We start from the raw sequence: 17,614 nt of genomic DNA, 5'->3' as shown, positions 1-17,614 counted from the left end.
CCCCGATCTCAGCCGTCGGGCCCATTCCTCGAATCGGACCCAGGCAACCGCCGTGTCGACGTCGACGCTCTCCGTCGAGCCCGAGCCTTCGCAGCAACAACAACAGCGCCGCCAATATCCGATCGTTTCGTCCACCGGCGTCCAATCCGGTTCCCGGGTGCGAAAAGTCGAGTAGGCGACTTTCCCGGGCATTTTGGAAACGAGGTTCCTCTCTTACTCCTTTACTTAATTATTCTCATAGGATACGAGACGATGCACTGGTTCAAGCCATTTTAGTACCTACAGTTGTCAGATTTAATGATCATTGTTTTATACACTTGTTACTGTGGTCACAAATGCAAGACACAGAGGTCACCGTTCACTTAAACACTAATTTTCAAACAACGAAGTGTTATAATATTGTAGCCAAAACTTGCTCTCAAAGTCGGATCTTGGTCGTCGATGAATCAAGTACCTCAAATTCTGATCGTTCGAACACAATTGACAGTTCAACTTGCAGCTAATACCGAGTCATTCTTTTAATGAAAACGAATATAAGTCAGTACAATAATTGGCTTCGCGCAAACTTGTGTTAACATCCATTCGCGTTTTGGGAACATTAAATTGCTATCAGAACTCGCAGTCTAACTGACAAACTTTAGTTTTGATCAAGCTTGATGACTCAATACTTGAGATACTAGATGCAGTAGAAGATATTAGCGGTCAAATTAATGAGTACAAAATTTTGTGAAAACGGCCACAAGTGATTGTATGTAAACAGTGATCAGAAATGGAACCATCCATTTGCCTTATTGTACTCTCTGCTTTTAAAACACTCCAGCAGAAGTTTTCGATCAGTATTCGAACGACGCGAGGCAGTTACTGAAATGTCGGACCTCGGATATTTCACTCCTGCAGTTCTCTCAGACCGCAAAACTTCCGCCTAGAGCTTGTGGACAGCTGCGACTCTGCGTAGCTCGCTGATTATGATGCCCGAGTGTTTTTGCCTCGAGATCAGATGTCGATCATGACTGTTCGATTTTATTATTCGAAAAGATCGAGCTTTATTGCGGCGAACAATCAATATCGATTCTATTGTGAAAAATAAAGTTTTCTAAACCCGTTTTTGTGAATCATTTGGCAAAATCACAGTGCGACAAAATCGTTGCACCCTCTGTTCCTCGATTCATTCGTGATGTCATCTTTTGAATCGAGTAATACGTCAGTAACACAGAAATTTCCCACTGACCAAAAACTGGATTGATTACAACTGTGTCACGAAGGCGATGCGATATGTTGCAAAATACAAATGTTGTTGTTTGGTTAAAAACAATTATTGTCATTGTTCTTCTCCTTCGGTTTCTTGCTCAGCTTATCGAAACCTCTGGGCGAAGGTCCACCTCACCGGAAGTTGTACTACAATATGCTGCGTGTGTGTATAACATATAATGCAATCTTAAACGTGGCGAAACACGAGCGACGATAAGTAAACCGTTTCCTCAGTCTCTCTTTTTTCTTCTCCATTTACCATTTAAAGACGATTCACGATTGTTAAAAAGCGCCGAATAGATAATTGCAGTCGAAAAACTCAATCTCGAAACGAAAGGATGAACAACCGCGATCCTACTGATTTGTTAAATACGATTTGCAGTGAATTGTTATGAAGATTTCAAGCTGTGAACTTTAAACAGTTAGATCAGAGTTTCATCGCCGTGAACAGTTTTTGCGAAATTGAAAATAAAAGAAGAAGAAGCAAAACAGTATGACAAAAATACTTGTTTGAACAAGAAAATAAAAAATAAAAAATCAACTATTCTCTGCGTAGAATCGAATATTGCGGAGGTCCTGGAAAGGACTTGATCCTTGTCTGTAATGTTTGCAGAATGCGTAGGTTTTTGCCGTCTCTACGGGTAATTAATATCCGATACGAATCGCCTACGGTCAGGGCCACCGTTTAATACGTTGCAAAAGAATTAAAAAAAAGTTCAATCCCGTCCGCCCACTGCAACTATTTAAACGCAAATTGTTCTAGAAATTTTTTGTCTCCGATTTTCTCTTCGTCGAACTATTCTCTGCATCGAACAGACCGAGGCAATTAGTCGCTGGCTGATTTGTAATGCGAAATCGCAATATTTTGAATACCTGTTATATGTCTGAAACAATTTGCAATTTATTCAATTCTAAATCGTCTACAATCAACCGTTGTGCAAAGATTGAAAATAATCAATCAGACTTCCAAAGATGAGATCGAAGAGAAAATCAGAAGCAAAGTGAAAGAAATCAATGAAGAATATACCGAAGTTTGAAAAAAAAATGGATCATTTCACGATAGCATTTCTCCCTTCGCTCCGCGTCTTCATATTTGGATACCGTAACCCGGATCGGTATTTCGTAAGCATTTCAGGGCTGAAGGCGTTACAATAGCCGTCGATCCATTTAATAATGTTTTCTAGAAAGCGTAGTGCGAGCAACCTCGATATTATAGAAAGACGAAGGAGGTCAGTCGCTTGCGTCTCGCGCGACACGTAAAGCAATCTCTCCGGGATGCCGGGGGCACCGAGACGGGCAATGCCGTCCCTGAATTCGGATCGGCGAGCCGGTAGTGTGCATTATAGATTCGTAATGTGATTAGAGCCAGCCGTTCGGGCACTGTAAGGTGAAGTGATCGCGTAATACGCGAAGAGTCGCAGACGGGATGTACGATCCGTAGGATCGAGCCTTGAGCATCGCTTCGAAGGTTGCAGTCCTGCTTTGAAGTCACGATGAAGCCTCCTCGATTCTCTCAATTCGTTGTGTATTAAATAAATGGCGTTAATAGTTCGTTGCGAATTCGAGTTGAGAGAGGAATAAAACGGAAGGCTCTAACTGCTGTAAGAACGATCGAAAAGAGCAGAGTCTTCTGCCGAGATCCGTAGATCGCGCGGCGCTCAATGATGGTCGAAAATGAGGAAAACTTTCGACATAGGAATGCATAAAATGTAACACCGTTATATCGCTGTCTCGTTTATACACTAATACAAAGTTGGATATTACACCGGGTCCCACCACCACCGCCTCGTCATTCGTTGCAAACTTCTAGGTGTATAGTACCTGTATTATTGTACCGTCGAAACAGCACAGCTTCCTGCGGAGCAACTTTCACGCTCGTAGCTAGCCGAGTCGCGTTCACAATTCGACCTCGAGTAAAACGATTTCCGAATTCACTGTTGTTACATGCCTCTTTGTATGATCGTTGCCTCTTTTCTTCACCCTCGTGTTATCAGTCTTCAATTGCATCGAGCAGAAAAATGTCTATACGTAATCGCTACTACCTATGACACAACACGCTCCTCGACTAATATTGGGTTTTTGAACTATCAATGTGTGCTTTATTTGTTTTTACCACATCGTCACTCGTTCGGTACGTTTCATTGTTACCGTTGCTGTTTGATACTACAACAGACTCGTTTTTGTATGAAATTTTCCGCTCATTCTATCAATGTTTCTATCCTAATGACACTGAGAAAAATTTTTAGTTTCGGTTACCGCTCAGTCCTTAATTATTTTCATTTTTTACCACAATCGAAAAATATAGTTCTAGGTAGAAAATGAAAATCAGTTTTGTAGCTGTTACCGGAAAGTCTAGTATCCGTTACTATTCTTTCTCATTACGATCACTGTTACTATATTTTCTTGCAACTGTTGTGAAAATTTAATGCTTGTGCAAGAATAAATTGACGTTAAGCCTTATTTAACTAAAAAAGTAGAGTAAACCTCACAAACTGATTTTGCGTTGCAACTACCAAAAAAGGATCAACAATAGCGCAAAATGGTTACGCGTATCTCGTTTTTCGTAATTCCAACAATATTCAAACAGTTTCTTTAACGATATATGTTTTACTGAATATTTCTAGTTACTACAACAAATGAAGTTTTTCTCAGTGAACATCAATTTTTGAAGATGATCTTAGTAAGAAAATAAAGTATCTCTCCGAGTTTCAACCTTTGCTCAGTTCCTTTCTCTTTCTATTTGTCTTCCTCTTCTCCTTCTTTTATCTTTTTTCTTTTCATTCCATTCATAACAGCATCTGAATTCCCCGAGCCCGGGAGGGAGAAGATTGGTGTGCACGGTGCCATGTTACGGGAAAACCGACTATTGGCTTGACTGCCAATTTCTATCGGTGTGACACAGACGACACAACAGCATGGAGATAGATACACACGTCATACAGGTAGCAGGTACCCGAGTACCCAGCGGTGCAAATTTATGAAAAGAGAGAGAGAGAGAGAGAGGGAGAGAAAGATAGACGTGGCAACGTCGCCGCTACAGGTGGCCGGCTCGAGGAAACTTTATCCAAAGGTGTGCTATAGTCACCACGACGACTCGGTTGAAGCGGTGGATGGATGGATGTATGTAGGTGCATGATTCGTGGGTACGGCATACATACACCATCGCGTCATTCGCTACTTTCATATAACAGTACGCCACGTACAGTTTCTGGCAGTCCGTCTTCCCAAATTCTACAAAACCACACGAGCAGCGATTCGCGTGTCGGAAATGACGCCCGTCCTCGTCCTTATGATCGCAGTTCGTCTTCTTTGGCCCCTTCGCGTCCCGTCACTGGCCGTTATCTAATGTCACGTTCACCTCCGTGTTCATGGTTGCGATTCGCAAATCGGTTCGGAACGAGGCGTTGCAATACTGCAAATCCAGCGGGGTAATTTGATCGGCTGGCTTTTCTCGATTTCTCTTTATCTAGACAACGGTGCCGACTAATTGTACGTGCCGTAGACACGTGTATAATCTAATTCCACCACGTGTTCATCCATTCCGACCGTTTATTGTCAGAGTGTAAGATAATGATGGGGAATACATTGTTTATCTAGTACACCTTGAACCCAGGCGGAGAGAGAGCCTTGATGAATTGATTGCACATCGTCAAAAAACTCTATCCGCTCCTCCTTTTCGCCTACGCATGCGATCATCGAAACCTGGCATTAACCGCGGCCATTATGCACAAAGTTACGACCATGCGGAGGGAACGAACGTGTCATTACGAATATTCACGGACGCGTTACGAACCGGCTGGTGAACGCTCAATTAACTAGTCATCAAGTATTTCAATTCAGGGACAATCGGGTCTTTTTCGAACGATCCTAGATCGATCTATCCTAGAACCTGGAACGTCGAGCTAATCATATTTCTGTTTTGACGGGAACCTTCTACAGCATTTGGCAATAAGTGCATGCGCGATGGTTATCGTGTTACACTATCTAAAAGGCCTTCTAATTTTTCGCCTCCTCTCTTGCATCCTGCCTGCTGCTTTTTCTGGAACGCTGAGAGCCGCACCCTCTTCAAGGTATCGGAATACACAGGTCAAAGAAAAAAAAACGTCGATAAGGATTAAAGTTGACGGAGAAGGAAAGTAGGTCGTATACAAGCGTGGAAAAGTCGCGAAGATATTGTCTTCAAAACGATGTCCAATATCAACATAAATCTCAAGGCAATATTATACGTGCTGGGGTTTGAACTCCGTGTTTTCTCGAGTTCAAATTCGACTACGTAAAATAAAATAAAATGATTATGAAAAAAGATTTAAAAGAATGTCCACTGCTCATATTTCAAGGTAAAAGTATGACGGGAGAAAAACATGTTGTTAGCCGCATGCCGTAGTATGCTAAAAAGAGTTCAAATATAAGTCAGAACTCAGCTGGTTTGAATTTTATCTCAGTACGTCTCATTGCTGAGTTACGATCTCTAAGAAAAAAAATGGCGCAAAAGGGTTTCATTTCATTTCAAATTCATTTGACAAGTAAAAATTACAAGGCGTATAGTCATCAGATTTTGAATTCTACGTGTAGATGAGAACAGTGGGAAGCGTGTCGTCCAGTTGCAGCTTATGACCGTTGATCATTAACAGTCACTGCATAATTGATTAATTCATGAGTCATTATCACGTCCATGATAATATAACATTTCGGGTTAGGCACATCCTGGAGCGTGCTGTGGGGCATTTTTCACGTAACAGCACGCCATTCGGAACCCCAAATTGCGTGCAGGTGCGCCTTAATAACGAAAAGGCGTCAGCGCGGGGTCGGAAAAACGAATGCACGCGCCCTCCGGTTATCCTTCAAAGGTGGAAAGGGATCCCCTCCAATGTTTACGCACATACACGCGTACGCGAACGCACACGTGTGCTTGGAGTAGAAACAGTGTGTAAAACTGGTCTAGGAGGAGGACGCGTGAATGGACGATGCAGCGACGATATCTATCCGACGAACCCGACGTGTAAAAGCCGACCGACTGCTCATCTCTCGCCGCAGGGATTGGTGGAAATTCGAAAGCACCGCATCATCGCGGTAAAACGCTTCCTATATGGTCTATCCTCATTAATCACAGTCTCCCTAACTGACGACGAACGACGTGGTGCTCTATTATACCTGTAGCAAGGTTCTGTACTAGATCGAACTTGGATTGATCTCTTCGCGACAGCGTTAATGTTGCAGTTGAATGTTTCCCAAATTTTTTATTGTCCCACTTGAGTACACATGGTATGTACTTCTCAGACAGCACAAGACGGAACGTCATCAAAAAAACGTCTGACATATGACGTATAACCCATTTTTTAACTTTTAAAAGATATCTTTACTTCCAAAAGATGTCCTTCGCTACTTTCAGAGGTCAAAAAATCGATAATCCAGACAGTCTAAATTCTCAAATTTTTACACGACAAACGAGAGACTTACCGGGGGTGAGAGAAATGGCCTGCCTTCGACTCCTGGCGGTTTCTCGCTTACCAACAGAGCTCGAGCCGGCCGGAAGTTGGAGTCCGGGTGCACTGACGGCCCTTTTGGGTCCAGCGGAAGGGCCGCCACCGGAGATGTTGTTCCTGGCGAATCCCGGCGGCCGATACCTTGCGGATTTGACGTTGTTGTGCTGCTGGAGGAAGTGGTGAACACTGTGGGCCTTGTGCATTGTCGAACCGGGACCGGAAGTGAGTGAAACCGCCGGTAGCCGGGGGAGCGAGTTGGTCGCTGTCGCTGCCGCCTGCAGCCCTCTAGGCAACGTCGTCGCCCGCGAATCCGCCGCGTATTCCAGTTCGTCTTCGGTGTCATCGTCGCCGGCCGACGCCCCTGCGACATTCAACGATCATCCACTCGCGTTGGGTCAAGCTATATCAGGTTATATCATCCTCGCGTGCGAAATTCAAGGCGATAAACTCGCGCCGACTCGAGATATTTCGCGTTTTCAGGTATCACGGAGGTCTTGCCACGACTCAATCGATCATGGTAGCGATGTACTGTTACCATTCTCGCTTGTTCGAGGAAGGAAACACTGGGATGTATGCAAAATTTATATACCAAAGGTGAAGGAACACGGACCAGTCAAATTTACAAGCATAAAAAAAATACAAGTTTCTACTAACGTGTGTTCGCTGTTAGTCAAATTTTGATACTGATGCAATTTTACTTAAATCATCAAACTTTGCCCTGAATATACGATTGTAATTTAGAACCAACACTCGCGTTCACTTTTAAAATACTCAACAGCTTGTGTAAGATTATCTGCTGAGTAAATCTGGTAACCCCGTGTAAACAAGATAAGCAAACATCTTGCAGTCTACTATGTACCACTAACTATGATGGTAAATTTGAAAGATTTCAAAGTATCTGTGTATAATGATATTTCCGGACATTACGCACTTGAGTGGCGGTGAAATAACATTGTTAAAGCAAGCACAACGCTCTTTGAACGAAATAACCAAAACTAATATCACCCGAAAAGACTTTGTTGTTTAAGGAGTATCGCAAGAAAAAAAAAAGAAAAAACCAAGCAAACATGGCTCGGTGGGGCCGCGAGTTGAACCGTCAATTGAACACGCACAAAAGTATAGTAATAACGAAACATTCACAAACACGAACACATTATATCACGATAGTAACGGAGTGAGTATAAGATACTTTCACCATTCGGTCCGTACCCGTAAATGATTCGATGGATAACCGGGGGAAATCCGAAGTATAATAATAAAGAACAACAACATAGGTAGAGTGAAGAAGTATGTCTCACCGGATTCTCCCCTGGTGTTAGCGTCAGGAACAGACGACCTTCTCCTGTTGCTCCATATCTTGTCCTCAATGGAAGCCGAGCCGCCTCCGATGGATCCGCAGCTTCTAACGCGGTCAAGTTGTTCGCGTGACAGACTCTTGGGATTGAAAAGTAGATCGCCGGCGCTGCGGCGTTTAGCGGCCATGGCGAGAGCGCTAGCGGACGCGCTGACGTCGCCGGAGCAAGCCAGGAGGCTGAGTTTCGTCCTGGAGTCAGCAGGCATGAGAGCTGACTCGAAGCTGCCGCGCCACGAGAAACGCTCGTTGTCGCTGGCTTCGCGTTCTTCGCCCTCCTGGTACCCGGCGGCCGGATGTCCGTTGAGCAGAAGAAGCGGATCGTGAGACTTCGACCTTGGCAAGGGGTGCTGGGCGGAATCGGAGGTCGAATCGTCGTCCTCGGTTGTGCTGGCGGACGAGGGAGTCCTGTGGTGAGGATACCGTCGCCAGGGTTGAGCGGGCTGCTGGACGGCCGGTCCGCCCTCCGAGACCTCGTGCATCAGGGCGACCAGCCGGCTTCCGATGTGATGCATGACCTTGGCAATCAGGGGAGGACTGCTGTGCGGCGTTGAGCTGGCGTCCGAACTTCCGCCGTCGCCGGTCATCTTCGTGAAGCTCTGGACCAGTTTTTGATACACAAAGGCCGTGTCGCGACAGCCAAGCGGCTGCGGCTGCGGTGCGGCCGGCGGTTCGACGGTCCCGGTGGTGTCGAACTTGCTAATGATCTGTTGGCAGCTCTGCGATATCTGTTCCTGAAGGGCGGACCGCCGACCGCCGGCGCCCTCGAGGTCGGAACTGGTGTAGTCTGAGCTGTCATACGAGTCTGACCAGGTGTCCTCCGAGCTCAGGTATTCGACGATTTCCTTAACCTGCTCATCCCGGATCCCGGGTACCGTTTTCATCAGTCTGGTAAGTTCGTTTTCGAAGTAAACAAGCTGCGGCGGCTTCGTTCTGCTCTGACTGCCAACCACACCGATTCCTGCACCGGGTCGGGATCGTGGAGAGCTACCAGGAAGCCGAGGACTCGGTGCCGGAGACGCGGCGCTCGAGTTCGTCGGCGTTTGACTGCTGTTCGAGTTCGCTACCATGGTCTTGAAGAACTGACGCATCTTTGACATCATCAGATTCGTCTCCTCGTCGCTCGACCAATTGTTGAAGCTGTCCTTCCGCGAGAGAGAGGCATTCGGGGGCGCGAGATTTGCCTGAGAAACGGGCTGCTCCGACCGCGTCGTGGCCATCCCTCTCCTATCCTCCTTTTTTCCCAGATCCTGGATACCGTTCGGAGTTTGTCCATCGGCCGATAATAATTGAGTCCTTTGATGCTGTAGAAGGTCGTCGTAGCTACCGATGAAACCGGAATCCCTGGAGTGCTGCTTTCCCCTGACGAGACCTACGTCGTTCTTCTCGGCCTGAAGCTGTGGAGTCTGCAGACTCTTGACCCGACTCATTTCCGGTAGCTGAGACGCGTCCGGTTGCGGAGTCTTTGCTCTGTCCTCTTCGGAGTTTCCAGCCTCGGGATCGGCATCCAGTTCAATCGTGGGTTCAGGGGTCTTGTTTCTATCCTCGGGGATGCGCGGGCTCTGAGTACCGAGGTTTCTGGGCTTCTTCTTCTTCCGTTTAACGGTATCGAACTGTCCGTCGGTGCCAAAAGCCGGTGCCTGATCGTCGGCGCCGTCTGTTTCGGTCGATGAACCCTCCGATTGAGTCTCCTGAGAGTCAGGATTCAGGCTTAGGTCCTGCAGCGAGTTCTGCGAGCTGAGATTGTTCGAGCTCTGAGCAAGAGCGAGGAGATTGTCAAGGGAGGAGCTGTGCGATCGGCCTGTTCCACGGGCTCGAACGAGGCGTTTCCTGCGCTGTTCCGGGCTTGGTCTGCCCTCTGAATCGCTCCCAACGGATCCGTCCGAGTCTCTTCGGTCCCTGTCGAAACCTAAGAAGTCGGAGAGGAAGTACTTCTCGAGTCTTGAGGACGATGAAGAGACCAGATACTCCGGCGAGTTCTTCTCCGTAATCTGACCGTTTTCGTCCTGACCGAGGGACTCGAGTCCCTCCGAGTAAATCGACGAAGTCTCCGAAAGACTGTCCGCCTCGCGGGATCCTCCGACACTCGCCGGTCCCTCGCCGAGCCCAAAGAAGAAGTACTTTTCAAGTTCGGAAGCGGACGGCGGTCGCTGCTTCCTCGGACTTCCGGCAGCGAGGCTGGACGGCTCGGCCTCGCTCTCCTCGCAGGATTCCTCGACGATTGTGTGAAGCGTGAAGTCGATCGCTTGCCTGTGATAGCCACGAAGCTCCTCCTCCCGGTCGCCAATGTTGTTGGCCTCGTCCTCGGAGCTCTCCTCCGTCGCAGTGGTTGCGCCGGGCTCATCCTCGTCGTGAGAGACCTCCTCGACCCACGAATCGTCGTCGGCGAGACCTTCCTCGAGTATAACAACGACTGGCTCAGCGGCTGAATTCTTCTCCGGAAGAGCCACGACCCTCCCGGCAGCAGCGCTGCTCTTGACCGACTGAACGTCATCACTTTCACTGGCACTACCAACGCTGAGTCCACTGTCAACTTCCGGTTCCACTGGCGCCACGCGGGGCGCCGATCGCTTAACTGTCGGAGGTCTTCGCGGGACCGCAGGAGAGGTCGCATTGCGACCCGTAGCTTCAGCCGCGGCCTCCAGGGCCAGGTGATAGTAGCCGGCCAGGCCACGCGGGGCCGGCGGTCCTTCCTCCGGTTGAAGCAGGGTCGTCGTGTCCGAGGTGACGACGTTCACCGGCTGGTAGGCGCCCTGGGTTATCATCACGAGGCTCTTGTACCGATTTCCGTTAGCAACGCTCTTCGAACCTTTCGCCGCAGCGTGTTGTGTCGACTTCGGCGGTGATTGAAGAGAAGCGACTGCTGTTGTCTGGCACCCATCCTTCCCTACGGGCGGGCGTCGCTCGACTGCCGATGCTGGCAAAACATGCGCCGTGGTCCCCGTCGCTCCGACACGCGCGGCCCCTTCCACCTGTTCCAGCTCATGCCTCTCACCTCCACCTCCACCTCCACCTCCACCTCCACCTCCACCTCCACCTCCACCTCCACCTCCACCTCCTACTATCTCTCCTCCAGTTTTCCGACGACACTCATTCCCGCTGCCGATTTCAACCGTGTGATCACTTGCGACGTCCGGCGATCCGACGCTCTTGAATATCTCGTGGATCTTTATCGATATCAGATCGTTCACCGTATGATCCTCGTCCTGCTTCTCCTTCTCCTCCTGCTTCTCATCACCCACCGGCGGGGCATGGACCGACTCTATTGATTCGCCGGGCGTCGTCTGAAGGGAGTTGACAGCAGCATCCTCGACGCCGGTGGCGACGCCACTGTCCAACCTACTGGACCCCCCTTCGTCGGTGGAAAAGCCATCGGAGTTGAACCCGTCCTGGTTAGTCTTGTCCTCGTTTTTGGGCTCGGCGATCAGTCGCTCGCGTAGCTTGATCAGATCCTCGTTGACTGCGCTAAAGGCGGCGGCCTCGTCCTCGTCCTCCTCTTCGTCCTGGTCCCGAGACCAAGCGGTAATGTCGTACTCGTGGAGTTCATCGCTGCTGACCTCGCTGCCGGTCGTGGTGTCGCTGCTTCCCGTGTTGCTGGTCTCACTTCCGGGTAGAGTCGCGTTCAGAGGGGAATACGATTTCCCACTTTTATTATCCGCCATGATCGTGCCACCGTCGATCATCGACGACGGTACGAAAACTGGTCGATCACTAGACCCGCTATCATTCTCGCCTCCCGCGACCGGCGATAACGCCTCCGGCTTATCGGTCCTCGTATCGGTCGAACAAGTGTCGCCGCCGAGCGGTGAAAAGGCGTCGCTCGTTATCTCGAGGGAGTCGGGAACCATCGCCGAGCTCTCCTCTCCCTCCGGCATCAGTGAATCTGGGTCAGTGGGGCTTTCAGAGTCCCCGATTACGTCGGGATCCAGACTCCTCACAGACTTGAGCTCCACCCTGTGCTCCGCTTCGTCGGCCGCCGAGTCGACCAGGTATATCTCGTTTTTCTCGAGTTCGAGGCTTCGCACTCGGCTCAGTTTTACCCTGGAACTCTCCGTCTCCTTGGTATCCGGCTGACTCCGATCCTCGTCGAGGAACCGGACGTGCCGCAGGACCACAGGTCCATCCTCGGGTAGCGCGGTGACTCGCCGCAGCGTTATGCCCACCTCGCGATTGGAGTCAGAGTCCTCGAGGTCCTCGACGTCCTCGGGCTCGTTGTCACTCGTCGACGAATCGTCGTTGACCACGAACACTCGAGAGAAGTGGTGGGAAGCCGAGTCCTCGAGGTCGCTGCTGTCGGCCGAAGAGCGTCCCGACGAGCTCCCGGAGTTCATCCGGTAGTTCATCTTCGTTCCCTCTCCCTCGCTCTCGGAGTCCGACGATTTCCCGGCCTTCTGCTCGACTGCATCGGAGGCCGACTCTTCCTGGTCCCCTGCCGGGGGCTCGGCCGGCTTCTCGGCACTCGGTTGACCAAAGTCCACCAGGGCACCGGTTCGCCCCTGGTGGAAGGCGAAGGTCGCCGCAGCGACTGCGGCCGCCGTCGCCGCGTCCTGAGAGCGTGAATCCAGGAGGCCCGAGGGATCCGCGATTCGGGGCCCACCGTTAATGTCCTGGACGAAACGTGGCGGCCAGGCGAACCACTGGGCAGCTGCTGATGGTCCGCCAGCCCGCGAAAGTTGAAGCGCCCCGAGGTCACCCGCGGTGCAGTTTATCATCGACGTGCTGCTCAAACCCGACGTCCACAGCGAGGCTGGCACCGGGACCGGATACGGCACGGGCACCGGTATCGGTACTGGTACCGGAAACACGTTCGCTCCTCTCGCACCGCCGCACGCCTAAACCAAAAACCGGATCAGCTCGCGGTCAAGGGTTATTCGTAGACGCGTTCGTGTGAGATACGGCTTTTTTTCAGGAATTTTTTTCTATTGCAATTGCGACACGGTCAACGTAACGCTGTTGAACCGTTCGCGGTGTTAAGAATTCGAACGTGTCACTTTAACTTGTTTGTATACATACGTTTTTCTACTTTCATCGGAGAGAGAGGGAAGAAAATAACCAAATTCGTTGTTGCGTGTTTCGATTCTGTTCACGAAATATATTATAGTTGTACTGATTATAAAACCATCATCAGGTCACACTTTAAAGTTATCTGAAAACTACCGATTTTTTGTTTTTTGGTAGAATTCTTAGTTTTTAGATGACTGTAATATGTGTTCTGACGTGGATGACTATGCTTCATTATAGAGATTCGGCAAGTTTAAAGAATCAGCTTCAAGGATCTATGCACGAATTCAAAATATATTGCACAGTTTACGAATATTTCAACTTTTGGCGAAAGCGAAATTTCCTCATGTTAAATGCACTGGAATTAAAAATGAAAAAAGTAACCTGTTAGACTTGAGCTGAAGAGCTTATCTTTTCGAAGGATCTTTTCATTATCAAACACTGTAATTTGATGGGGTAAGAGCGAAGAAAAAAAATTTTTTTTTTAACCACCGGAATATATATAATATTGCAACATCAGTGAGTTACAATTCACAGTTGTAACATCCAGAATTATTTCTTTTGTTCATAACAAAGACGAAAAAAATACGATTTGATTATTTTCTATTTCTCTGTTTAACACATGTGTAAAATTTTTAATAATTCTCATTATCAATGAGAGATCAAATTCCCCCGATTAATAATACTTTCGTACCAGTCAAAAGGGAATTTCAGACATGCATCTGCCACTTTCAACTACTGCGTTATACCATTACCAGCGAAAAAGCAATTTCAAATCGGCTGAAACTTTTTCGTTGATACGATTGATTACAACGTAATCGAATACCGCCACGCTTTCTTCGCCGAAGAAACTGAACAAAAAACTAAAGTAAATAAATAAAAATAATTGCGGGTACCTGACAGGCGGAAGAGCCTCTCCCTGGACAGCAGCTCCAATCCTGCTGACCGGAAAGGGATACTCCGGAATGGTTTCTAGCCTGACTCGGTGAATATCCCGGGGTGGATGTGAGGGTCGTGGCGGTGGTCGGTAAGGTCGTTACACCGACGAGTCCAACCTGGAGGTGGTGGAGAGGATGTACGGACCCGCCACTTTCAAAGTAGTCCCAGTCGCAGTCCTCGAGGCCCTGAGCCAGGGTAGACCTCGGGGCGCCGTTGAGGGAGGAGGACCCGGAGCTGCTGTCTGCGTCGTCCTCCTCGCGTCCAGAGGAGGAGTCCGAGCTGATGAAAACGAGACGACGGTAGTCGATGATTGGCTGGTCCTGTCCCGGTTGGCCCTGCGGTGGGCTAAAGTGTGCACCCCCTCGACCGATGACCTGGAGGTGCTGGAGGTCCTCGGCGCAGCCTCTGGCGTGCGAACGACCCCTTCGTCGAGAGCCTTCGCGATCGGGATACTGACGTTAGTCCTCAAGACCGCTTTGATATTTTCACCCCTTCTCTGTCTCTGTCCAGCCACCACCACCGTTGTTAGTTTCGAATATCCCAGTTAATCATGTCTACTCTAACCAGAGGCCCACATAATCGACTAATGACACCGTTGGCTATGGTTAGTAATTAGGTACAATACACAGATGCAGGGAAAATAGATAGTAACGAGCTTGAAATCGCTTTTTGCGAGAACTTAGTTTAATTTTTAAAGACTTTCAATTGTTAAGAATATCATCAAAACTATACTGATTTCGTTAAATTCAACCTGATTCGCTTCAGTCCCAGCTTTTGAACTTCCGTCTCGTTATCATTTTTTTTTCTCCCACTTTCAGCACGTTTTCCATAAATTTTCTTCCAAGTTACCACACGCAATTATAAATAAATAACTCTCTGGATACTCGATCTGACCTAAACTTCGATCGTAATAATATTGATTTGTAGATGTGCGACGTTTTTCACACTTCAACTGCTGTGCTTACAGATAACGTAGCGCGCGTTATCTTAGCGATATAGATTTTTCGTGATTACGCGTACGTTTCTTTTTCTTTGTTCTTTATTTATTATTTTTTATTCATTTTTTTTTTATTATTATTATGCATACATGAATCAGCATATGAAAATTGTATACGCGTATATACTTGCAAATCATTTCACGAGGGACTAATTTGGTACCATAAATTTGTACAAGATCCCTGATAATATTTCAGAGGATTCGGCGAACACAGTGATTAACTTTACTGTTGAAAGTAATCACGACGCAACGTAGATTCGAATGATCAACAAGCACAACACACTCTGTGTAATACTCGACGTTTTCAGCCGCACATGCACAAAGCTGCAACAGCAACCGCGGTGAACCGCCGTATGATTGAAAACCGTCGAATTAGGTATGTACGATCAGCGATGATACATTGACATTCACTATTAATCACCACGATCGAAACCCAAACGAGGAAATAACCATTGAGTTATGAAACACTGTGGATCGGGTACAATAACCGGGAACGGTCAGTGCGCCGGGGCAATACCGACTGGACTGAACCACGCACCGAAACCGGAGGCACCCGGCCTCCGCCTCACAGTCACAACTTGGGGCTCAAGCCCAAGCCCAAGCCCAAGCACAAGCACAATCCGAAGCGGCGTTCAGCGGGGCGGATAAGTGTTGGTGTCCATAGTACACTAAGCTCGAAGTTGGTGTGTTCGTGAATCGAGCAGCAGGTGAGCGCACCGCACCGTGGAGACGCAGAACGTCGTCACACTCCGCACGCTGCACGGTTTTCTACCACAACTGTGCGCACTTTGCTGCAGGAGCACAGACGAGGTTTATGTTTCGAGTGTCTGTGTGCGGTTAGGCATGAGGAGGTGGACCGCGTAGGCAAACTCGTAACGAACAGAGACTACTGCACTCGTTCAGAGCGAGCAGGTATTACAAGTAGATAAGAGAAGCCGCGCGTTGATGCGGCTTCGTGGGCGTTCGTTCAGCGGCCGGGTCCGCTGGCTCGTTCTTGCAATACCGCGACACAGACAACTGCCTCACTTTGTAAGCCTCGTTATTTGGATAACCACCAAAACGCGCCAAGATTCCAGCACGAATTACCGTGCCGTTTTTCTTAACAGTTCTCTAGTGGAACCGGTACTCGTCCGGGAATTGTTAAGACTGGAAAATTTGGAATGATTGACATTCCAGTAACAAGAAAAGAACTGAAACTGACTCGTAAGTTCCACTTTGAGCTGGGATCGTCTTTGGTTTCCAAGTGCCGTCGCTGCTGTGCGGCTAATAATTGTTGATCCAGAGTAGGACGAGCAGGCAGCCAACGGCGACGTAGAAGACGAGGAAGTAGACGAAGAGGGCGACGGTCAGGAGGAGGCCGAGCAGCCGTCGTGGTTCCATGGTCACCTGCACCGGTGCTCGGCAGACCAGGTATCTCGAGACAGCCGTAGACTGAGCGGAAGACCAACTTTGGACTCGGCTAACCCGGAAATCAACCAAACCCGGACGGCGCGCACGGGTGTCTGCAATATTCCGAACCGCGACTGGAAATTCCTCACCATCCGAATCCGACGATTTCGCGCTCACTTCCTCCGTGCATGAACGTTCGGCCGACTGGTAAACCGGATGACACGCGGCTGACCAGAGGCTTCAATAATCGATTGCAGCCCGGTCATCCTCGTTCTTTTGATAATAACTCGATTAGCGGATCACGCTGGTTTAAAACTTCCTCCAGAATGTTTTGTATGCTAAAAACTTATCGACAATATAGTGAAATACGCTTAGATAATGCAAAAAAAACTCTTCTCCGAGTGAAAATCACTGCGTTTCTCGATTCGTACTAAAGTGAATGACAGTAAATATATTCAAATGAAATTTCAAGTCGCTGGGTGAAACCAAAAATTTTCACCTTGACACCAGAACTTTCTAAAGGATTTGAGGAACTCCAATTAGTCGACATTGTCAGTTGGATGATCTTGCTAAGTACCAGACGCGCTAATTAAGGTGACGTTTAAAGCAGGTAACGTGTGTGTTCTACGAAAGGTAAGACAGCGTCACCTTTTCGTTCACTGCTACACCGTGAAATCTGCCTCACCGACGTTCACTGCAGTAGGTATACAAGTTTTATTTACCACCTGCATCGGCTGCGCAGGTGAGAACGAGTTACGTTAACGCGAGGTTTTTCCTTCCATGCATTGAGTTTGCAGCCAATACATTTTTTTTCCAGAAACCGGTCACAGTCACTCGACGACTGTTCGCATTTGTCAAAATGCACAACGTGAATGTGATTTGCAAACGTACCTTCAAGGAACACAATTATGTCAGTCAGATTCAAGATCGGGGAAGCTGCAGACGCTCGATGATATCAAAGCATTAATTAATCATCAGATAATCCTTTTAAACGAACTACTATCAAACGCCTAGCAAATAAGCAAGCATGTAACAAACGTGCAGTATTATTTTAACAACGTTGGCACAGAGTGTTATCACCTCGTGTTACTTCCTGCTCACCATACCGTCGTGCATACAATGACGAAGAACTGACGTGAGCAGACGCCCATGACGCAAGAAAGGGCTAACGCACTTTATCCTTTGTCGTAAGCTCAATGAGTTTTC

General features: G+C 48.3%; 1 protein-coding gene across 2 annotated transcripts in view; it reads right to left on the bottom strand.

Moving 5' to 3' along the window:
* The window catches only part of LOC124217846 (uncharacterized), a 40,104-nt gene that overhangs the window by 8,728 nt on the left and 13,762 nt on the right, over nucleotides 1-17,614 (bottom strand). For both annotated transcript variants that reach the window (XM_046623947.2, XM_046623948.2), the window contains exons 9-11: nucleotides 13,980-14,458; nucleotides 8,030-12,914; nucleotides 6,706-7,092 (exon numbers count right to left, since the gene is read on the bottom strand). In XM_046623947.2, the coding sequence (XP_046479903.1) occupies nucleotides 6,706-7,092; nucleotides 8,030-12,914; nucleotides 13,980-14,458 (5,751 nt within the window). The remainder of the gene's footprint in view (nucleotides 1-6,705; nucleotides 7,093-8,029; nucleotides 12,915-13,979; nucleotides 14,459-17,614) is intronic.

Source organism: Neodiprion pinetum, chromosome 4 (genome assembly GCF_021155775.2).
Source record: "Neodiprion pinetum isolate iyNeoPine1 chromosome 4, iyNeoPine1.2, whole genome shotgun sequence".
Taxonomy (NCBI): domain Eukaryota; kingdom Metazoa; phylum Arthropoda; class Insecta; order Hymenoptera; family Diprionidae; genus Neodiprion; species Neodiprion pinetum.
Note: the sequence above shows the minus strand (reverse complement) of the source record. Positions and strands in the feature narration are given on the sequence as shown.